The 24,834-nt window shown below is 41.9% G+C and overlaps 1 protein-coding gene and 1 long non-coding RNA gene across 4 annotated transcripts; one reads left to right on the forward strand and one right to left on the reverse strand.

Moving 5' to 3' along the window:
* Positions 1 to 90: 90 nt before the first annotated feature.
* LOC133490462 (MAM domain-containing protein 2-like) lies at positions 91 to 13,980 on the reverse strand. The gene is made up of 15 exons (XM_061800553.1): positions 13,840 to 13,980; positions 13,604 to 13,714; positions 12,521 to 12,792; positions 8,145 to 8,229; positions 7,641 to 7,781; positions 5,815 to 6,092; positions 5,559 to 5,652; positions 5,069 to 5,215; positions 3,947 to 4,066; positions 3,727 to 3,866; positions 2,572 to 2,668; positions 2,254 to 2,409; positions 1,165 to 1,418; positions 965 to 1,049; positions 91 to 397 (listed from the first exon to the last, which is right to left on the reverse strand). The coding sequence occupies exons 1-15, from the start codon at positions 13,868 to 13,870 to the stop codon at positions 351 to 353; spliced, it is 2,058 nt and encodes a 685-aa protein (XP_061656537.1). The 5' UTR covers positions 13,871 to 13,980; the 3' UTR covers positions 91 to 350.
* Positions 7,845 to 13,849, forward strand: LOC133490463 (uncharacterized). 3 transcript variants are annotated; one of them, XR_009792224.1, is made up of 5 exons: positions 7,845 to 8,210; positions 8,400 to 8,559; positions 12,635 to 12,734; positions 13,407 to 13,539; positions 13,657 to 13,849. It is a non-coding gene; the product is annotated as an uncharacterized LOC133490463 (long non-coding RNA). The 3 variants fall into 3 exon arrangements; XR_009792225.1 differs by having other exon boundaries at positions 13,617 to 13,753; XR_009792226.1 differs by having other exon boundaries at positions 8,177 to 8,274.
* Positions 13,981 to 24,834: the final 10,854 nt, after the last annotated feature.

Raw genomic sequence — 24,834 nt, forward strand, 5'->3', positions numbered from 1 at the left:
GTCTGTGTGGTCCCATTGATTTTGAATAATTTTAGGTGCAGCGTAGAACATTTTGGTCACAATAGTTGGGGGAAAAAAAAGGACATGAACTTAACAAAATCACAACCCCGTAGCTTTATTTAAGCAAAGAGCATTAATCTAATGCATATAAATGTGAATAAACTAAAAAATACAGCGGTAACACTGACAGCGCAGACGTGTTTACATTGATGCTTTATCGAAAGACATACATGAAAGTGGCAGAGTGGGCAGCCTAAAGTGTCCATTAAAATGTGCCGTACCACCCCCCCAAAAAAAAAAAAAAAAAATAAAATAAAAATCATCCTTCTTGATGCTGCATCCTGTTTTCACTACTCGATTTCGTTGAATGTCGCCATGGGGGCTTTAGTCTCTGTTGCTGCAAAGAGGACAAAGATATTGGGATGTTCCAACAGATGTTACTTCCTGTCTTCTTTTTAGATCAAGCACAGTTTTCCACCATATTTGACAAATACACTGCCCAGCCCCCCCAAAAATATTTTTTTTCAAAATATTTTGTTGGACTGACTCTAGCTTTCATTGCATCACTCATAGGCCAATGTGTCCTCTGAACAGAATTTGGACAGACCACATTGTGTTTTTCCATTGCGCTAGAGTCCACTTATTATGCTTCATTCACAATTTGATTAACCCTGAGGTTTAACAAGGGATCGCCATTTCTCCAAAGTCCTTTTAACAATTAATTCTTCGGTGAAGATGATAACTGTTTCACTTCTACATTTTACAGTTCCATGGGGCTTGTATAGAGAACGATTCACACCAATTGACTATTAGAGCCTCTGGTGTAACCGGAAGCCACCTGGAGAAAACCAATGCAAGTCGGGAAAGAAAATGCAATCTAAGATGTCTGTCCCTGCGATATTTATTCATTAGAGGACTCTTATTTTTTATTATTATTTTACATTTAAACGAGGAGGGTGTTTACCTGGACAAGGCCCACCCTCAAAGACGATGTCATCGATGGCGATGTCACTCCTGACTGATGAACCTCTGGTTGCTTCAAATGTAATCTGGGACAGTGCCGAAAAATCCAAGCAAGTTTAGTTCTCTGTAATCTATATCATGGCCATCGATCTGTATTACATTTACTGAGATCAAATATAGCCTCATTTTCCCCCGCCTTGCCTGATGTTGGCTGTTACTCTGATATTCCACTGTGGCCCTCAGCCAAGCGATGCTCTGCTCGCCGCTTCTTTGCCACAACAAAATATCTCCTCCATCTTTTTCTAGGTGAACACTGAGCTGGCCTGTACTCGATCCATACATGTGGTAGAAGAAGCGCAGACACTGAGGCACCCTCGAGCCCCTGAGAGGGCGGGACAATAGGCGGACGGTCTGGCCGGGCAGCATGGGAGATGCTTCCATGTGGAGGTAATACCCTGTCAACCAAAGACCATCACTCATATACTGTAGGTACTGTAAGTCTGTATGTTGTGCATTTGTGTTATTTTTGTCAACACTGATAAGACAACCATTTGTACAAATACTATTGTGCATGACAGCTGAGAATGAAACATTCATAATGTCACACTTATTTCTTTGCCCTTAATGGCTTCCATCACGTCATCATGTGCCAATCAAATGTCAACGCTGAGCTGCTCCTTCAGGTCATATGTGTGTTAGCCTCTAAAGAGAGAGAGTTTGCATGTTCTCCCCATGCATGCGTGGGTTTTCTCTGGGCACTCCGGTTTCCTCCCACATCCCAAAAACATGCAACATGAATTGGACACTCTAAATTGCCCCTAGGTGTGATTGTGAGTGCGGCTGTTTGTCTCTATGTGCCCTGCGATTGGCTGGCATCCAGTTCAAGGTGTACCCTGCCTCCTGCCCAGTGACAGCCGGGATAGGCTCCAGCACTCCTGTGACCCTTGTGAGGATAAGGGGCTCAGAAAATGGATGGATGTATGGATATATTTAAGTCCAGTGTGAATGTTTAAACAGCAAAATGTTGCATCGACTAACAATAACATTAGATCTAGAATACCTTTTCTGAATAAAACCGGTTTGTATTGAACACTTTTACATACTACTTTACTGTACTTAATGTAGGCGATCATTGAGTGCATGGAGAGCTAATTATTATTTGGTTGAACTTGTAAAAAGTTGGACAATCACTTGTTTTGGATCACAAAATCACTCAGAATTGTCTCACGGAAACAAAGTATATTTTTTTGGGACAGCATAGATAAAGTAGATGAGTTGGCAGACTTTTACCTAATCCACTGGTATGATCTCCTCTTGGTCCAGTGTATGAGGTTGGTGTGGGCCCTCTCCTCCATTCCCAGTCGGCAGCATCTCTCTGCTTGTCCTGAGTGTAGCCACACAGGCCCGCTGCAAAGTCACAACATCCTGGAAGGGATGACGACATTCCTGCAGCAAGAAAACACAACAAATCAAATGAAATGGTCTGGCCGGTTTGTTTTTGGTCATTGCTGCTTCCTGTCAAAAGTTCAAAGAACTCTCTATTTGCTAAAGAGTAAATGTTCCCAGCTTGCTTAGTTAAAAAAAAAAAATCTCTGGAAGAAATGTTACCTGTTACCAACTCACAGTCTCCAAGGCTCATGGTGATGTCATCAAGAGCCACGGAGCCGGAGTCCCACAGGCTCCTGCAGGTGCTGACAAAAGCCACCTGAACAGCAAAGGCACATTTTGAGCCTCCTCACTTGCACCACAACAGTTATCTATCAAATTCTGGCAGCTTTGAAATAATTGATATGCATGTGTGCAGTGTCATCAGAGCCTTTGGTTGTTTTGCCGAACAGAGTGATGGGCTGTGTCCTGTAACAGCAGGTTTTTGGCATACTGAGGAGCCACATGACCTTTTTAAAACTCCCCTCGTCACAGATGCCCAAATGATGGGATAAAAAGACTTTTGTGAGAAAAGGTAGGCTGAAGGTTTTTCAAAATAGTGTTGCCTTGCTACATCACAACAAATTTTTTTACATTGTATTGTGTATTTTTTGGGCGGGGTTGTTTTACATTACATAGTACTTACTTATTGCAATCCGTTTGCATGTGGGGTAGAGGAGTCGCAATCACCAATGCACTTTTTAGCTGTTTATTGAACACCGGGATGAAGAAGCTGCTGTTAGATACTTAGACATCACACGCCATCGCACCCGGCCCTTTTAAATGCAGCCCCGTAACAATCAAATCTTTTTAGGATCCATTACTGCTCTAACCGCAAACTGCCATTCAGCTCACTAATATTTATCATTTTGATATGTATGTTATACATCTAATTGTGTCTTGAAAATCACTTACAAAAGCTCCATTGTCTTTCTTTGGCAATATTTATTAATGGACCAACACTGCGCCCATAAGCATTGAATGTATGTGAGAAACTTGCGTTCTGATGGCACATACATGGATGCGGTTGGAGCTTTATCATTTTAGATGTATTTATTTTGGGTCCTGGTAGTGCTTTGAAATTTTGTGTTGACCTATTTTTTTAAATAGACTTAAAAAAAGTTAAAGTTAAATGTTTTTAGAGGTGTAAATGTGTTTAAAGCTCATGTCTCTACATGCATATCACAGATTTTGACCAATTGCAAGTGGGCTGACTCTACCCAGTTCAGTGTACAGTACTGTACTTTAGATGGCTGTGCAGGTTTTGCTTTATTTAGTGATGAGGCATTTTTTTTCTTCAAATTTCCCCAACAAAACATGTTCGCTTTCTATGCTGACCTTGGCAGGCTGTGACGTCTGGAATGTCACGTCTGCTGCTATCCAAATTCCTCTGGACTTTTCTCCCTGAGTCCAGATCTTCTCCTCGCTTCTGCCCTGTTGCAGATACACCTCAAGGGCTTGGTCCGTCTGGTTGAATCCTGCAGTTTTTCTTGAGTGGTGAGTCACTTGAATATGTGCATTGTTAGAGATGTTAAAAAGTAAACTGAGTTTCACTTACCCCTCAAAGAGAAGTAAAATCGTAGGCAGTACTTCATGTTTGCAGCCAGTGTCGGACTGACTAAGCGACTCATATAGGTGGACTGTGTGTTCAGCTGTGAGTGAGCCAACAAGAAAGTCCCTAAGAGACATCAGACAATATTTGGTTGTTTTGTGGTAACATGTAGTCCGCCTTTTGCCCAAAATTAGCTGGGATAGGCTCCAGCACTCCCGTGACCCTTGTGAGGATAAGCGGCTTGGAAGATGGATCCATGGAAATTTGCATTTTAAGGTTGGATCAACTAATTCCCGAAATGGGAGCATTATCAGATTATAGCAAGCAATTTGTTGAATTCCATATCTGTTAATAACCTACATGCAAGTTTTTAGGACGTGGGAGGAAACTGGCATGCCCGGCGAAAACGCACACAGGCAGGGGAAGAACATGCAAAGCCCACAGGCGAGGCTGGGATTTTGATGAGGACCAAGACAGTGTTTGTACTTTTAGTGTATTATTCGTTCAATTCGCTGTGTGTGTGTGTCCATGTGTGGAAGCTTTTCACCAACACACACACATACATCGACCGGGTTTTAAGTCAGGTTCCTATGGATGCCAATTGAAATCACTTCATGTGTCCTTGCTCATTTGTCTGCGTCTCAGATACAGCACGCACTTAACGATATCCCTCCATATTTACTGTTTTTTAATTTGATTCTTCAACAGTATATTCATGACCTTGAAGTGTTTTTCATAGAAATATTTACTGCAAATCTAACTTTAGTACTGCCGATCAGAGGCAGCAAACATACTTGCACTCTGTACTTAGAGTTGGTAGAAGCACAGACGTGTGTCAAATAGACTCTCCCAAGTAGAAGTATGATTCAACACCGTTAGTAAAATTACAGACTGTAATTTGACCGACATCTATCCATCCATCCATCCACTATCCGAGCCGCTAATCCTCACAACGGTCTTGGGAATGCTGGAGCCTATGCCAGCCATCTTTGGGCAGGAGCGTACAGCGTTATATTTTGGCTTGACTTTTATGCTTTGAGATTTGATGCAATATCTTGATAACATAAAACTCCTGATGACAAAACTACCGTATCAACAGCTGAGACAAGTCAAAAATATTTATCCTACCCGCTCCTGATGTGTGGTCCCCGTTCCTAAATATATTGGGTTTAACAGACACTCTCTTCCACAATGATCCTGTCCTCAGGTCTTGAATGTACTGGCACAAATCTGACTCAAAGTCACAGTTGGCAATGGAGGCATCAAAAGTCGGCTCTGTTAAAAACAAAAAAAGATAAAAAAAGAATGTTTGGTTATAGCTTTGTAATTCTTTTATAGAAGGTCACTTAGGTCAGCAAACATACTTAGATGATCGGTCGTTTAAGTGGTCTGCGATGTTGACGGTCAAAATGATTAAATATTAACATTTAAAAGCAATATGAAAACCAAGTTTTTAATATTTTTTTTGTACAGCGATGTATCAATGTTTAATCAAATCAAACAAGAAAAGCTTTTTCACAACCATCACAAAATGAAGATACGTTAACATGTTTCATTTGAATCAAACCTGACAGTTCTGAGTCATATCGAAATTTCGCATTGGCAATTATTGGCTCACCTGTATTTAAGCTGCAGAACTCAGATGAAAATGAAATGTCATCAACAACAACGTGGCCTCCTCTTGGGCTATTGAAGGACACCTCGAAAACCACCTGAAGGGTATGACGTGTACGCACACACACACACACACAGATACTCCATCAGGTGGATTAATTTTGTGTGTCTCGCAAGCACAACATACACAACATTCCATCCATCAACTACTTGTTGAATAATCCGAGTTAAAAAAAAAGATTCCAAAACTTCATTCTGACCTGCACAGAGTACGGCGCTTTCAGGTCCACTTGTACAGGTGTCCACTCTCCTTGTGTCCTCGTCCAGTCGCTGGGGGTGTCTAGTTCCGCTCTCCACAGCTCCTGGTACTGACCCAGTCGGTCGCGGGTGTAAACTGAGAAGAGGTTCCCTCCCTCGTCGCTGCGCTGATAGTGAAATGTCAGGCAGCCGGACATGGGCACCATGGTCATGGGAGAAACCAGTTTGGCCACTTCTTTGAACGTTTTGGAGTAGATGGAGTCTACATACATAAAGTGCCCTAGGAAACCAAATCTCATGTTTTTATTTGTTCATGAGTGGCACATGCTAAACTTGAAATATAAACTGGACAGGTTTGTACAGACAGGCCCGTTTTAATAAGGCAACTGCTAACCACTCCAATTACACTTTATTGCATCGTGGATCTATAGTTCGGTTTTGGGTTTTGTCCTCAACTTGGAACTAAATTGGAATGTATGATAACGCTCAAAGTTAGAATTTCATGTACCCAGACTAGCGCACCATGTAGAAGACTATATTGATGGTGAGACTCAGATTTGGGCGGCGCTATGGCTCAGCTGGAAAGCATTGGCCTCACAGTTCTGAGGTCCCGGGTTCAATCCCGGACCCCTCGGTGTGGAGTTTGCATGTTCTCGTTTTGCCTGCGTGGGTTTCCTCCGGGCACTCCGGTTTCCTCCCACATCCCAAAAACATGCAACATTAATTGGACACTAAATCGCCCCTAGGTGTGATTGTGAGTACGACTTTTGTCAGTGTCCATGTTCCCTGCGATTGGCTGGCAACCAGTTCAGGGTGTACCCTGCCCCCTGCCCATTGACAGCTGGGATAAGCTCCAGCATTCCTTGTGAGGATAAGCGGCTAAGAAAATTGATGGATGGACTCATATTTGTACATCTTTGACGTTCCAAATTGGATTTTTTTTCTCCCCATTTTGCTAATTAAGGTGCCAAAAACTCCCCTCTGCAAGCTTTTTCTATTTGGATTCGGAACACTGGAGTCAATTTCCTGTTGCTTTGAACCTGACAAAGGCTATTTTAGTACACTGTTCAGAACTGGCAGTTGTTGGCCCAAGAGCAAATCTAACCTTGTGAGTCATGTTTTAAAAAACTTTTGAAACGCTACCAGGCCTATGAAAGTCTCATTTACTGTGTTTAAGGGAAATGATCTTCAAAGGAAAAGTGCAATGTGACATCTTTGACATTATCAACAAATGTTGTTTATGAAATCAAACGTATGTGGTAATGCAACAGCTTTACAATCATTTTGATGGTGCACTAAAAGCTACTCTGTCATTGCTTTATAACTCCAGATTAGTGATAAATAGCATTGGACGAGTCACTAAAGGTATGAACAAAACAGGATAAACGGTGGATGTCAAATTACAACACATATTACATATTTCAGTTATATAATAAATTACTAATGATTTTTGTCCTGTGTGGGATTTATAACATTAACCTTGGAAGGAAAACATGGAATTAAAAAAAAAGGACCCCAGACAGTAGAGAGAGCACAGTTTTCATAGCATTTAGCCGACATTGCCCGTTGGTACTGCATCAAGTTTTCCATATAAAAAAACGTTGGTCTCCGTGAATAATGAAACACTGGGACCAGTGACCATAATACGTTTAGTTGCAGAAGTACCACAGTGACAGATTTTTATTTCAAATCCATTGTGGTGGTGTATGAAAAGAATATCTTTAAAATGTTCCCAATGTCAAAGCAATTCTAACGCAAACTGTAGGAAAGATACATTTGGAAAAACTGGCCCATTTTTATTTATTTCTAGCCGTAATTTGCCACTCACCTGTCCTGTTGTTGTGTGTGTGATCGTCCGGCAGGTTGTTGTGAAGCAGCTGGCCTCCGCCACCACCGCCCACAAACCAGTTCACATTAGCATTCCACTGGTTATTGTACCCGCACAGGTGAGATTCCTCAAAGTCGCAGTCTACATGCACAATAAGTGAGAGGAGAGCGGATGTTTGTCTCTGTTTGTATATGTTTGACTGCATCCGTGAAATTAATCCAAACTCAGATTTTTCCAAAGCTTTCCTGATGGGTTAGAGGAACCACTTTAAAGTCTCCCATGTGGTCCACCCAAAAGTGTTGTAAATGAGCTCCAGCTGAGGTTCTGAGCAGACCATTTGGAGAGAACACATGACACCTGTCATACTGATTAGGGTCAAAGCCCAAAAGGAAACGTGCTAGCCAGCCATTTGTGCGACAGTGAATTATTTATATAAAGGCCCGAATACAATTTGATTGAAATACAGAGAACATGTTGTGCAAGTGAAGGCTTGACGTCACTGACCCAGGCAATATCCGGGACTTATGTGGATCTCAAAGATGGCCACGCTGCTCCCAGCCATCCTCCCAGGTATCCCTTCAATAACGACCTACAGACAGCCCATCCAATCAAAGTTAAGGCAAGTTACCGTGAGGTGATTTAGTCATATCTAAGATATCATAAACACATAATATAATAGCATATTTTAGTCAAAAATAAAGTGTCGAGTGTATGTAGGTTGCAAGTACACTATTTTTCCATGCATTTTATCCTGTGAAGTGTGAAGGGTTGCCTGGAGTTTGGGGACTCTCCAAGCTGACTGGCAAAAAGCAGACTGCACCGTGGATGGGTTGCCAGGCAATCACAAAGTACTTATAAGGACAGAAAATCGTTCACACTCACAAGCGCACTCAGTGGAAACCGAAGCTATTGACGTTGGGTAAGTGAACCACTCCAGCATTTTGTAGTTTGCGTCACCAACCTCACACTCATATCTAAAAGCTTCCAAACAAATAATCTTGGTTGTAATTTGTTTGATGCATTTATAAGTACAAAAGCCACTGTGTTCTCTTATGTCAAAATGCAGAGAGTGATCTGAATTTCTAGGCAGCTGGTTTGTCTGTAAAAAAAAAATGTTTTTAAGAACCACCACATTAGGCTAAACGAGGTATTATTCAGTAATGACACGCTTATAAATACAATCATAACATAACATACTTAAAGGACTACTGTCATGAAATGCATGATTTTTAGTATGTTATTAATGAAAAAACGTCAGCCAATATCAGGCATTAGCATTTCACGGAAACTATCGTTCCATTACCCAGCCTGAAAAAACACGGAACCGAAAGTCCATTTCCCAGATTTCAGGGCTTACTTTTAATAAAATTCGCCCATGTGTGGAATGTAAAACAAGTTCTCAACGAAATACAACAATCTGTGTAAAATGAACCTACATGAACCCCTTTATTTTTAATGATTAAAAGGCCCAGCTTTGTCAGTGTGGTTTACAAACAGTACCGGTTTCCGCTTCTGCGCTACGTATGCGCAAGGTCGAGTTATTCATATCCGGGTCACTCAAACGCGAGTCAAACATGTCTGTTGGTAAGCGTAAAAGACAAAATGCTCATGCCTGCTAAGGATTTATTCAGAAGTACATGTAAAAACCGGTTCCCATGAGCATTATCAATGGGAACCGAAAAATAGTTTCCCACCGTTTCCAAGGACAAAAATCAACGGAACCGAAAGATCGGTTACCATACTTGCCGAAATCCTCATGGCTGCAATATGGGCCCATGCGTTTTTTCACCACAAAACATGATTTTGACGTATACAGCTTTTTGTAACTCCCGCCATGAAAATCCTCTCGAGGAATTTGTTTTTCAGAAGAAGCAGGAAGCGACATAAAGGACAGAAGCGGCCCCAAGTGGACTCATTTGTTTCCATTAGTTTTACCTCCGGGAAGGGAGCTCGTTGTTCCTTCGTGTTAGCTAAAATGCCGGCTCATTGCATTGCTGGACATTGCTTGAACACTCGGGAGAATGGATTTACCCTTCATAAGTTTGCAAGAGACCCGGTTCGTCGTGAAAAATGGATTGCACGGGTGCAGAGGATGAGAGCTTCGTGGGTTCCAAATAACAGGTAGGTGTGTATAAAGCTACTAAAAAAAATAATAGTTTTGGGGCGGACCACGTAATCGGTCTCTCATAACGTAACAAAAGATCCACATACGAAATATGTCAATGAGCGCGTCGGACGGCGTTGGGCTGCTGCGTGGACGGCGGCGAATCTGAAGAACCCAGCCAAGAATGCCTCACTCAGCCGCGTGCGCGCAGTAAAGCGCCCCTGCTTGACAGTGTTCATCGCGTACTGCGGCGGCTAGGAACAACCCCCTAAATGCAGCACAGCTTGGCTCCATTAAATCCCACCACGGCAACGAAAATCAGCCACAGCGACTGAGCCGTTGCGTTCGCCGGTCACGGCTTCTGCGAAGGCTGCGCGTCAGGCTTTGCGGACGGGGCCGGCTCCGATGAATCCAGCCGAGAATGCCTCACTCTGCCGCGTGCCCGCAGTAAAGTGACCCGGCTCGACAGTGTTCATCGCGTACTGCGGCGTCTGTGAACAACCCCCTAACGCAGCACCGCTCGGCTCCGTCATAAGCCACACCAGCCGGCTGCGATGAGCCGCGATGGATCATCTCCACCGCGGAAGTGGATCGGACAGGGATGCAGTTTGGCCGTGATCGCATATCATCTGAATATGGCTTGAAACAATAGTGTAATATTGCCCCGAGGGCTCGAAACAATAGACTAATATTGCCCCGGTAATTTGTGTGGTGTTCTCCTTTAGAAAAGAGCTTCTGTGTCAGAAGGGGCGCGTTTGTCTCCCATAGATAGGGTGCACCCCGTGTTTTCATTGGCCAATGTCTGGGTGACGTCACGGACGGAGGATGCGACCACTTGGATATCGTAGAATGACACTTCTGCAACTTTCCGCATGGATGACGCGCTCTCCGGTCACATTTATTTTTTCCTATAGATATTGAAGTGAATAATGTTATATGTATTTTTCATTGCAATATCTATTTTAGAAGGTTCATAGGGATGACACTTGGGCTTTAAACACTTTCATATCGCTTACGTCATATTCCTTCCACCTCAGGGCTGGCCTCAAATGTGTTTATGCGCTCAAGGCCTTCATGTATGGTGCAGATATGCCTCACCCTCGTGTAGGTCATGACCTTGTCAGAGTCAGAGCTCAAACGACTGCACTACTGCATGTCCTCTCCTGTTCCCACACAATGTTTAAATTACTTTGGCACACTCGTTGTATCAAGCCCAATTTGGGCATGCGTGGGTAATGTTGACCTACTTCTACTTTCCTTTACAACCTAAAATAATTTACCTCCACAGCAGTTGTTTTGACTCAAAAGGTTTGCCATTGTTGATAACTTGTAATGTTTGATTATAGTTTATTAATTGGGCAAAATTACAATGCATGATTTCTGCAGATTATTTTACGTGCTGTACAGTATGACACCAAAAGCTGTTTTCTTGTATGTTTCCCCTCCCACCAGGCAACCTCCATTAATCATACCAAAATAAAGACACCTACAATATTGCTGTGACCAAATCTCGCAATTCTCTAATGACCATTTTTAACGAGATAGTCCGTCAGTTAATGTTAATCTGATGATCTCTTCCATGATCTAAGGTTTTACTGCTTTATTAAGTGGTGTACTGGTGGCTTAGTCGGGGTTCCAAACCCATTTATGATGCATGCCCGACCTTGGTTATTGGTTTTCCACAGAGGGGCATTATCACTGTGAATACCATGTTTAGTATTAGCAGCCCACCCTCAGACAGATCCACCATCTTGTAGTCACTTATGAATTCATTTTCTATCCCGCTTATCCTCACTAGGGTCATCCCTGCTATCATCAGACGAGAAGCAGGATAACATACTGAATTTGTAGCCAGCCAATCGCAGAGCATATATAAACAAACAACCACTCACACTCATATCCATACATATGGACCGGTTAGATTCCTTAATTATCCTTCTATACATAATTTTGGGATGTGGGAGTACCTGGAATAAACCACAGGGAGAACATGCGAACTCCACACAGGTGAGGCCGGATTTTAACCTGGTGTGACGGTCTGAGTGCTCCCCCATGCTGAAAAGTTCTACTTGTGATGAATGCGCATGCGTTACTAATAGGGGAACTCTGGTTACATAGAAGACGCTTAGTGGGAAATCCCCCGGTCTCATTGTTCCCCTTCTTATACATAGAGGTAGCTAACACAGGTTATATCCTAATCCATATGTGTAAATATACACATATATGTACATCCACTGTGTTCATCTTTCTGAGATGTCCATAGCGAACATGAACACTCGGCGATAAGTTGTCAAATGGCACATGTTGAAGCATGGATGGGGGTGTTTCAGACTGGCCGGAAGTTAATGCGTGTGAATCACAAGGAGACTTTTCAGCACCAGGAGCGCTCAGACCGTCACACCTGGTCCTTAGAACTGATAGGTCTTTGAGCTAACCAGTCATCCACCCTGCTGCTATGTATGAATTATTATTTTTTGTTTTTTTTAGTTTAGTGGTCCTGACTTTTATGCAGACAGTGTCAGTGAAGTGACTGCTGATGTCTTCACATTGTTGTCTGAGTTAGACTCCAGCTCTGTAGTGGACAAGTACCAGGATGAAATAGATGGATGAGTGGCTTTCTGTCAAACGTTAGTGGGTGACACTGCACTGAACATATGTGGTCAAATGTCAACAGCATCCAAACTGGGTTAAAAATACTGTCAATAAACAAACAGTCATATCAACTACAAAAACTGTGGACTCCAAACACATTTGAGATCAAATTAATGCATTTTACCCGAGCGGTCTCAGTGCTGTTGTACAGGTCCATGCTTGCAATGACCCAGCTGTCTGACGGCCTTTGGCTGCTCCACAGAAGTCTGTCAAAGCTCCGTCCCTCTGTGCGTTGCAGGACTTGCAGGCTTCCTGTGCCGCTGATTTGGTAGACCAACCTCATGCAGCTCCACTCACTCTGCTCCAGAACTGGACTCAACAAGACTCCCGTCGCATCCGTACGTATGTCCAAGTCCAGGTCGTCTTTCAAAGTGGCATCGACAGCGATGAAATGGCCTAAAATGGAGGAGAAAATATTGTGATTATGTTTTGGATAGAAATTATATGCACAGAAGTATGTAATCAGTGAATAACCATGATTTTTGCTCTAATTGCTATTTCTAGAATATAAGCAGTTTTATTAATTTAGGGTGTGATTTCTAGCAATATGGGTTCTAAAATTCCAATTCCGAAATTTGAAAGCTCACTAAATTTTCATTTCTTAAAACGATGCGTAATTTTAGCAGCATTATTTAAGCCCCCTGAAATAAATGAAAAAAATGGAATTGCCTGATTCACAGGTTTTGATTTAAAAATGAATGAATGCCATTTATTGTCATCATACTAATACTACTAATAGTTTGCATGCATAATACTATTGTTTTTCTTAAGGCAGGGTGCAGCTGCTGAGAATATCATGTGTGAGTACTGCACAAGAAAATTACAGAGCTCGACAATACGTTAATTGTGCCTTGTTGCAGTAAATAAATGATCTAACTATCATTCATCAGCAAGCTTTGATCGCTTTATGTAAACAGAGCCGTCACGAGGTGATTGTTCGCAGCTCTCTTCCCTTCTGTATCATCTGCAGAACCGACCCATTGAGAATGCCTAAATGTGCTCTTTCACAGAGTCCAGATGTTCAAGGATGTCGGAATCAATGGAGACCAGATGTGGTTCCTCTCACCAGCATTCAAAATTCGAGCCATCTCCATTGACAAAATGCAAGATTTAGCTTGCCAAAGGTGTATATTTTTATTTGAGGTAAATATCGACAAATGAGAAATAGGAGATATACTATATGAAACATATGAAATGGCCCCATTACCATCTTTGTGTAGGGTCCAGCTTCTGAAATCACCATCTGACATGTAACCGCAGGTGTTGGCTTCGAAGTTGCAGGATCCTGGCAGCAACTCTTTGCGAGCTTGGATGGCGGCTTCAGAGGAGAGTGGGGAGGAAAGTGAGAAAACAGTCAACGGCAAGTATGAATCACAGAAATTGGCATAAACAAAAACATACCCTCATGCAGCAGGACGGGCATCACCTTTGAAAAGTACTTACCAGCCAGAGCCAAAAGGTACAACGGAAGCATCACAAACTTTGTTGGTTAGGATATGTTGAGATAACAAAAACAAAACAAAACAAAAAAAAAAAGAAAATGTTTTTTTTCTCGAGCTTGGTAGTCTGTCGCCTGAATGTCTCTCCAGCTCACAGACTGGCAGCACACTGCAGCGTTGACTGTCCAGAACGTGGGAGTGGGTGTGCTGACTGCAGAGGCGAGGGAAGAGAGAGAGGAAAAGAAAGAGAGAGTGAGAAAGAGACTATGAGAAGGAAAGTAAATGGGTGAAAACGATTAATGGAGGATGATGAAAGAAAATAAAAAGTGCAGAAGATGGCGGTGAGATTTGGAGGAGCTTTCAGCCTATGCAGGACTTTCTAATCGCTACTGGAAATATTAAAAACAGCTGAAGTATGGTCAAAGTTGTTTTAAAGATATCTACCTTAGTGATGTCACAATGTAGATAGAAAAACGTTGGAACACGCTTTGACAAAAACAACTTGTGTAGCTTCTATTACATTTTGGAAAAAAAAAAAAAAAAAAAGGAATTTACACGAACAACCCTTAGGTCATTTCCCTCAAGGAAAAATCTGTCCTGCAGCTGGTTGCCCATCCATCCTGCCATGGAGCAACCCATCCATTTTCTTTAGTTCTTGTCCTCGTTGGTGAGTTTAACCTTTCTTTGGTGTAAGCTGTAATCATCGAAATTACACATATCATTAGAAAAAAAAAAAAAAAACGCAAACAATTTCACTCTGTGTGTTTTGCATCTCTTAATATGAGGTTCACTTTTTGAATTAAATCACCAAACTAAACGAAGCTTCTGACAGTTCTAACGTGTTGAGATCTATGTGTAGTGAATTAGTAAGGCAGGATGCCAGTGAGGCCAAAGCGATGACGATTCCAAGGCCCATGACTGGCGGCAAAAATTAAACGGCTGTGGAATTTGGCTTTTGATAATAAAATTACTCTAAGCGGACTAAATCCTTCCGATTTGTTGACGCTTAAAGTTGGCTTAGGCTTGACCTACATTATGCTGCCGTAGGCCGAGACTAAGGGGAATTACCCAAAATGCACCAAGCTTCTCTCCCAGAGGCCCCGTAGCTCAGTGGTTAGAGCACTGGTTTGGTAAACCAGGGGTTGTGGGTTTGTATCCCACTGAGGCCTCCACTCCCTGAGAAGGGTTGCGTCAGGAAGTGCATCCGGCGTAAAAATTGTGCCAAACATATATATGTGTTCATCTGAGATGATACGCTGTGGCGACCCCGAAAGGGACAAGCTGAAAGAAACACCCAGACACCCCAAGCTTCTCTCCCATCATCGTCTGTTCACATTTATATCCGATTTATATTAAAAGTCACTTTGTCCGCCCCCCCTCTCCCCTCCGGCCCCCATGGTAAATGTTTCTACCTAAGTTTGGCAAACTTTACCAATTCCGTATTACATATCTATTACATTATATACATGATATCCTATTACATATCACTAAACTGAGATTTTATTCTTGGAAGCAGCTGTTCTTACTCTCTATCTGGATTAAAAGATTTATAATATCCTACATTAATCCTTTATAAAACATTTAGGTGTGAAAAGTGAAGATGCCAAATTATTAAAAAGTATTTTTTTAAAACTCAGGTCTGTGCATAGTTTTCCATTGGATTGCATCATTTTCTGCCATCCAACCATTAGGCCTGATTTCTTTTATTATCTCATTAGATTAGGGGATGTCCTCAATCATTGGCAATTAATGGGCCTGTGAAGCCCTTTGAGAGGCTACAAATAAACTTGACAAAAAAGAAAAGTTTCCTGGTTTCCTCCCAACCTTGCTTAATTCTCATTACTCTTATTTTGAAAGCGATTTTCCAATAAATGGAGAGATGACTCATCCACCAATTGTATCCCAAAAAGTTTGAGAGTTACTTTTCTGAGGATATGACTCATTCCTTGCTGATTTATAAAGGCAAATTACTCACACACTTCATTTCAAGTAGAATTGCAGAATGTTTCATTAAGTATTTTAAAAAAAGATTGTGTAAATTAATAAGGAGACTTACTGAGATTTATGGTAACATTCAGGAGATTCACTGACTTAAAAGCCAAATGGCAAATCAACAATATCAATGAAGCTTTGCATCAAAGCTTTATTCATTATGTTGATTTTCCATTTGCCTTTGAGGCAGGATTCACTAGTGCGAGGTTCATGTTTGCGTGATGATGCAGCCATGGCATGTTCTTCGACAGAGATTTACAGCAGACGCTTGAGATTTTGACAATCGCCTTTAGAGCCTCCGCCCTTTCTCTGCGAACACCCAAAGATTCAGCTGAGCCCATTCCTCCGGAAAAATGAAAATACATATCAGTGTAAACTCTTCAAATTACATAATTGATCAATATGGTACAATGAAAACTGTTTGTGACATTAGCTGTGAGGGAATCTGTTCATGCATCTTTACATGGATTGTTAGGATAGTTCATTTTCTACACAAACTAGTTCAAAGTTCAGTTCACTGTTCCAGAAATGAACTGGTGCTGTTCATAGTTAATAATTCAAAATTTTGAAATACGTTAATTGTTCCAAAAATGAACGAGTTCATAGTTTTTATCCACAATATGTTGCTGATAGGCTTTTACCCTAAAAAAAATAGCATTTCATTTCCCAATTGTTGTCACCCATTCAGGCCACACTACTAGCCAGGTGCAGCTTTCATGCTACAATATCAAAAACATGGATTAAAAAAATAAAACGCTGTTGCTTGAATTTGTCTTTTTTTCAAATAAGGAATTACAACAGGATTACAACAGGAAGCACTGTGGAACAACTGGTTAGAATGTTGGCCTCACAGTTCCAAGGACCGGAGTTCAAATCCCAGCCCTGCCTGTGTTGAGTTTGCACCTTCTCTCTGTGCCTGCATGGGTTTTCTACAGTTTCCTCCCAAATCCCAAAAACATGTATTAACTGGAGACGCTAAATTGCCCCTTCGTGCTATTGTGACTCTCTCCACGTGCCCTGTGATTGGCTGGCAACCAGTTCAGACTCAGGGTACCGTGTCACCCTGCCACCCTATCTAGCTGGGATAGGCTCCAGCACTCCCGTGACCCTCGTGAGGATAAGTGGCTCAGAAAATGGAGGTAATGAATGAAATTAAAACAGAAACGGGAATTTTCTGTGCTGAATGTGCAAACAAACATAGTATGTCAGGAACCATGGTGAAAGGACCTTGATAACCTTGTATTTTTTGCAGCTCGCTCTGAATAAATTGACAAACTATCTTATGTCATCTATTCTTATATTACATTTAATTCAGTTGTTATGTCTAGAACAGGGGTGTCCAAACTTTTTGCAAAGAGGGCCAGATTTGGTAAGGTGAAAATGTGTGGGGGCCGACTATTTAGCCTGACATTCTTTGAACCATTAACATTAAATACAAATTAACTTTTTGGGATTTTTTTTTTTAATTTAATTACAAATGGCATACTTTTACTTTTACATTTTTTTTTACATTTAGGTTTTTACCGAAATCACAAACCACAAAAAATTAAGAAAACTATAAAGGATATCTAAGTTCATGTGAAACATTACATATTATTCACTATTATATGCTCACTGTAGGAAAAGTGCTGAAAACAAAACAATGATCACTGCATATTCAAACTGTGATTTTGACCATCACAAAAAAACTAATTAACTGAGATTTAAGAATTTATTCAACTCAGAGGACTTAACAAAGGTCTTGCCTGCACTAATGTGAAGGGTGATACTGGGATCTTGACTGCAGTATGTAGTCCATGTCTGGCTCAAGAGCAGTGGTTTTGATGCGCAAGACGTCACGCAGGTGAGTCACTCAGTCTCGTCCTCATGCGGCTCTTGTTAATGTTCATAACGGAGAATGTCTTCTCGCACATGTATGTGGAGCCAAACAAGCTCAGCATTTTCTTAGCAAATGTCCGAATTGCTTGGAACCTGCCTTCATCCAGCTGGCGGTAGAAGTTGACAAGAGGGAGCTGTTGGTGCCGACTCCGATGCTCGGCGTCACACTGCAGCTCAATGAGCTCCAGTTGCAGGTGGTCTGGAGCGTCATCAGGGTCCACGGAAAAAGGAGAGGAAAAAAGCGTGATCTCCTTTTCAATAGCTGCAAAGTCCCGAAAGCGCTGCTGAAACTCCTCAACCAGAGATGAGATGTCTGCTGCATACTTTGTCATTTGCGCACTGATATTGATCTGTGGGAAACTGGTCACAATTTCCTGCAGCGACGGGTAATGTGCGGTATTGGGCTGCGCCTGTGACAGGTGTCTTTGGAAAAGTAGCAGCTTGGTCCGAAAGGCTTTGATGTGTGAATACAGTTGGCTTACCACTGCATTTTTCCCTTGAAGGCTTGTGTTCAGCGCATTCAGATGTCGCGTTATGTCAACTAAAAATCCCAAATCAGCCAGCCAAACAGGATCATTTAATTGTGGCATGGGTTGTCCCTTTTTAGTCAAGAATTGTCCAATTTCCTCCCTGAGAGAGAAGAAGCGCTGCAGCGCAGACCCCCGACTGAGCCACCTTACGTTGGTGTGATACAAAACATCTCCGTATTCAGCCTGGATGTCGAGAAGAAACTGTTGAAACTGGCGGTGGCACAGCGCTTTGGAGCGAATATAATTAATAGTCTTTATCACCGGTTTCATAACATTAGCATATTTCATATATTTGGCACAGAGAACTTCTTGATGAATAATACAGTGGAGTTTAATAGCGCTGCCTCCTTCTTCGCTGACTTTGTTACAGACAAGGCTTGATAATCCACTCCGCTCGCCAGCCATGGCAGGTGCGCCGTCCGTAATAATCCCGGTGACTTTATTCCACTGTAGTTTCATGTCATCTACGGTGGAACAAACAGAAACAAATAAATCCGTTCCTCTTGTTTGGCCCTTCAGACTCTGGAGGTCCAGAAGCTCTTCACTCACGTTCATGTCATTGTCCACTCCTCTTAAAAAGATCAGTAACTGAGCGGTGTTTCATCGCACGCTAACGAGAAAAAGTCAAACTCAGTTCCTTTTGCCTCTAACTGTCTCTTAATATCTAATGAAACGTCTTCAATTCTCCGTACCACAGTATTACGAGCCAGGCAAATATTGGCAAACTCTTGCTTCTTCGCGGGACAAATTTTCTCAACCATTTTGATTACACAGTCTTTAATAAATTCACCCTCAGTGAAAGGTTTGCAGTGCTTTGCAATCAGCGTTGCCACTTCGTAGCTTGCCTTTGTGGCATTTTCATTTGACTCACGGACTCTTGTGAAAAAGCTTTGCTGTGCCGTTAAAACAGCTTCCAGTTGCTTCACTTTTTCACCGCGTTTGTTCCCAGTTAGCTTGTCGTAGCTAGCATGTTTCGTCTGGTAGTGCCCCTTGATGTTGAATTCCTTGAAAACAGCCACAGTCTCTTGGCAAATTAGGCAGACACAGTTGTTTCGTATTTCAGTGAAAAAATACTAAAATTTCCACTTGTCCTGGAAGCGGCAGCCCTCGCGGTCAACTTTCCTTTTTTTGTTTACAGACGCCATGTTAGAAATGGGCTGGGCTGAAACGATCACGCAAGGTCAAGGGTCACGGCGGCCAGAGTGCGGCCACAGGGCTACCGCCATCTTCTGGTGAAATGAAAAATATGAAAAATAGCTTTTTGTACACATGTATTTTATACTGTGGTCAACAGTGCTGGCGGGCCGCATATTATTGATTTCATGATAGAGGCCGCGGGCCGGTAAAAATTTGTCCACGGGCCGCAATTGGCCCAGGGGCCGGACTTTGGACATGTCTGGTCTAGAATCAAGCATTTCATCGGAATCTGTAATTTTCAATGTGATGAACAGAATTATGCAAATCAAAATGAGTGGAAACCACAAAGAGAACAGAAAGCCTCTTTGAAAACAAGCACAACGCAGTCGCCCGGCCAGGGTGGCACCAAGGTGGCTCATCATGGCGCTGAGCTGGGGTGGCTCATCGCGGCGTTGTCGTCGCTTGCGCCTGAGTGCGCCATTGTCGGCGGCATTGTTTATCGCCGCCGCCATCGGCGGTGTTGTTCATCGGGGACGGTGACTATGAACAACACTGCCGGTAATGGCGCACTCAGCCACGTGCAACAACAACACCGTAAAGTAGCCCGGCTTGGCGCCATGATAAACCACCTCAGCGCCGAAAATGAGCCACCCCGGTCGAAGCTGTGACCGGCGGATGCGGCGCCGAAGTCGTGACTGGCGGATGCAGCGGCGACAGACTCCCAGACAGTAAATATGAGCCAGCCTGGCCGAAGCCGTGCTTGTCCGTGATCGACGCCGCGGGAGCTTTCGCTGGCGAGGCCGACGCAGAAGCAGTCTGACACGCACACCGACACATTTAGCACACCTGTCATACGTACGCGGATCTTTTGTTACGTTATGAGGGACCAATTACGTGATCCGCCCCAAACTATTATTTTTTTTTTAGTAGCTGTATACACACCTACCTGTAATTTGGAATCCGCAAAGCTCTCGTCCTTTGCACCCGTGCAATTAATTTTATATGACGAACCGGGTCTCTTGGTAACTTATGAAGGGCGAATCGATCCTCCCGAGTGTTGGAGCAATATCCAGCAATGCAACTAGCCAGCATTTTGGCTAACACGAAGGAACAACGAGCAATCTTCCTGCAGGTAAAACTAATAGAAACAAATGAAACAAAAAACATGGGTCCATACAGGCTGTCGTTTTTTCATTAACAACATGCTAAAAACCATCCATTTAATGACACTTGGACTTTGAACTATTATGCTTGACTTTTGATTTCAAAATGAGTATTTGTTGTATATATGTGATAATTATAAGAATCAAACATTGATATGGTTTTAAAGTCATACCATCCCTCAAGGGAAAACTATAACTACAAGGTGGCCTGCAACATAAATGAGTTTGTCACCCCTGATTTATAACATGACAAACTGCATCTTGCTTATGTAAGAAATTAAACTTCACTTTTTGTCCACCAGATTATAGTTTGCCATTTTGGTGAGAGGTAATGACAGATGGGCCTAAGTGTTAATTGTCTGATAAGAGAGATTTGGCAACTGGACAATAGTATGTGAAACCGTAGACAGCGCCTTGAGTGCTGAAAAGTACATTGCCGTGGAGTAATCACTGGAAATGTAATTTATTTGCTGCTTGGAGATGTACTAGTAGTCAATTGGTCAGTCGGACAGTTTTCCAGTCAAAACAGATCTTATGTGATTAAAACTGAGCAATGATTTTGGATTGTACTTTGCCACGATAACATCACTGTGACCTTCTGTATGTGCATAATCCATCCATCCATTTTTAAAGCGGACCCTCTCCCAAGTCTAGAAGTTCTGTCTGTAAAGGTTATGAACAAAATTGGCGATAAAGAGTTCAGAGTCCGAGCCTCAGTGGAAACAAATTTGGACTAAATTCTCACATCGCTTGTACAGGGACTGACACACTCAAACCCCTTTTCCAAGTCCACAAAGTTCACTGTTCTGGTGAACTCCCGTGTTGAGGGTGCACTGTTCCACACCCGGGACAGCAACCTCTATGTTCCTTCTTAATCTAAGGTTTGGGGAAGTGATGAGTCCCTGAATAGACCTTACCAGGGCATCTGAAGAATTTGATCCTCCTCAAGTGGAAAACCTCTTACAGTTCATCTTCAAAAAAAAGAGGACTGGTTCCTTAGCTCAAGCGGGTGCAAGTATACAGTATTCAACCGAAGGCTGTTGACCTCACACAACAGCCCAGTCAGCCTCCTTTCTTGCCAGAGAGATGACCTTCCACATCCCTAAAATCAGCATCTGTTGTTGGGGACCAGACCATTAAAGGTCCCTGCCTTAGGCCATAAACAACCTTACATTGCATCCAGTCCCCTGGATCTCATCCAGGTGAGACAAAATAAGGTTCATGTACAATATAATCATCAGCGTAGGAGGATTTGACTGATGGTTTCTCTAATCTTTTACCATGGACCTATTTGCCCTGAGTGACCCTACCATTAAGCCCTTGAAAACTTCCCTCTTAAGATCATTGGGACAGACAAACGCCTCCACGACAATAAGGTGACTAGGTGATTAGTGAGAAGCAATGCTGGGAGTAACTGATTACATGTAACTAAATTATGTCATGTACCAACATTTTTTTTTTCATTTGGGGGGCTGGGTAATTATAATCTATTCCATTACTGGGGTAAATGTGTCATTAAATTGCAGTTGCTTTTGGAAAGTTCTATGTGTTATATATATATATATATATATATATATATATATATATATATATACACACGGTATATCACTCTCTCCTTCCTCCTTTGTGATTTACTCTTTGTGATTGTGTCATTCTGCCAGAGACAAACTCAAACAGCCCATATTTTTTTCCAAACGTGGTGCAGTTTATTAGTTTGTCCCAGGTTGAACTCATCGTTACACTTCTAACCTCCAAAGCACTTTGAGAAAAGAATTTATGTAGAGCTAAAGTGGATGAAAACTCTTCTACTGCCATCAGCTACATTACAAGGTCAGACAGTACAGTTGTGAGAGAGCGTGAATGGCTCACTAGCATGTGTAGGATAACAAGGTGGGGAGGGTCAGTTTTCTTCTTCAGCTGTTGCAGATTTGTTAACGTCATTGCTCAGGTCATCGGTACACTGAGAGATATACTCCAAACTGGATTTTTGCCTTTATAGAATAAAAAAGACAGTTTTTACGACAACATACAACAATTTGGTAGAATTTTATATAATTAGGTATTTAAATTGCAGTTAGTGAACCCCACTTTATCACGGGGATACATTACGGACACACCCATGTTAAATAAATTCTGCAATACAGAGAGACCATATGAATACATTATCCACCGCCCACACACCTGAAAAAACAACACTGATTGAAAGACGCTGCTTTTTACTTTTTTAAACATTGTTTGAATGACAAAGTGATGGCATAGAGTTCCTTGATATGAAAGAAAAGAGATGACCGCACACACATGAGGATATTACAACCAAAACAGAACTATAAGAAAAATGGCACTTGTGGTTGAACTTTATTCATATGTATTAATGTTGCACCTGATTCATTGCTGTTCATAAGTAAAATACAGTACATCCCCATTTTGCGGCACTTACCCTGCTCGTAGGGCAAGGTCCCCAGTTGCTCTAAGTACGCTTTATCTAATGAGCATGTTTGAAATGTTTGTAATTGCTTTAAATTGAGGCCATAGGTTTTTCTGCTTGAGAAGAGATTTTAAAAAAAAATGAAACAGGTTAATGAAATAATTTATGGTCTTTAATGGGTTCAGCCAGCGTGACAAATAGCTAATGACACAATGTGTGTTGAACAGTTAAGATTAATCTAAGCATGCAGGAAGTGAGGACAAGTAATTATTAATGCTCTCGTGTCAGTAAGGCGGACTCATCAGACATGAATGGAATTCCAGGCATTAACTGCCGACAAGCTCAACGGTGTGACAATCGTTCCTAATAGCAGTGCTCAACTACAGTATTTTGGAGCCTCGGGATTTCATGGATGTCACTTAAAGCCTCCACACAAGTCTGCACTCTTTATTCATACACAAATGCAGCGATGACACCAAAAGACTGCCAACCATGGTTTTAAAATGTGCACCATTCTTATCTCCTGTGCTTGTTGTCATGGTAACAGGAAGGCTGTATCTGACAGTAGTTTAGGCTGTATTCTAGAGGTGACGCAGGCACTATTGATCTACACTGTGAGGCCCGGGGTGACATTAAAATATGGATTAGCATGTCAGGAGGGAACACCGTTGGGCCGCCCGCCACATTTCCCGACAGTGGTTTATACTAAACGTGCCTGTCTGTAGCTGTATAAGAGCTCAGCATTCCAAATAGTCTTACATGGCGTTTCATCGTAGCGCAAAGGTGTTTGAACTGATCATCATTACAAAGGAGACGCTGTGTTTTAACTGATATTGTACCTGGTTCAATGAAGCTTGAATAAAATAAAAATCAATCTGATTGCACAAGGATTGGCGCTCTTTTTAAAACTCGCATGTGGCTGTGTTCCGAAGTAATTACATTCAAGCCCATGTTCAATGGGGGTCCATACACACCAAACACTATTTCACGTTTTTAAGTGAAAAAAAAAAAAAAAACCCACAATCATAAGGCCTTACAGTAAGTCACGAGTCACCCGTGGCTGTCATGACACGAAGTCCAATACACTTTGTGTCGTTTGATTGGTGAATTTGAGTTACACATCACCATGGTGATTACTATCAATTGGAACAGCGGTGCCCCAAATCGAAAATAAATGTTAAAATTAGATCATGCATTCAATTATTGATGAGTGAAACTGGCATGTGACATGTAGGTTATTGTGATTTCTTTTTAACATAAATACTTGGGTAAAAGTAAAAAGTATGCTTCATTAAATTAGTCTGACCCTAACGCATTCCTATCCACTTTTGGCAACAACATGTTTGACTTGCAGTCAGAAGATTCTGGGTTCAAATCTTGAATCCTGTGTGAAGTTTGCACATTCTCACTTTGAATTATGAAGGTATGTGTTCAGCACACCCAAAACAGTTTTTCCAGGAAACAAACTTTTGGTGAGTTTTTAGGATTTTTTTAGGCTTCCCAGAAGGTGATTCATTTGTTTGAAAAATGATCATGATCAACGATTCCACCATTAATAATTCCACTAGTGTCATATCTGTACTATTACATGCTTTATTTTACAGTGAAATTGGTTGTTTCAACACCAAAGCTACTGTCCTAAGACTCTTACTTAGTATTCTATTTACTTACTTACACAAAAATGCTTCGAATATCTCAACGTTATCATTTATGATATGTGATCATGAGAAATTTTGGTACAGATTTTCATGAGAATCATGGACGTTGACACACATGATTTGCCTTTGTGGGGCCTCATAAAATCATGTGCAAGGCCTGATCTGGCCCCTGAGTCTTGTTTTTGTAGTAGGCTATTCTTGACATTTTTGTCATGA

This window comes from Syngnathoides biaculeatus, chromosome 17 (assembly GCF_019802595.1).
Source record: "Syngnathoides biaculeatus isolate LvHL_M chromosome 17, ASM1980259v1, whole genome shotgun sequence".
Lineage (NCBI taxonomy): Eukaryota > Metazoa > Chordata > Actinopteri > Syngnathiformes > Syngnathidae > Syngnathoides > Syngnathoides biaculeatus.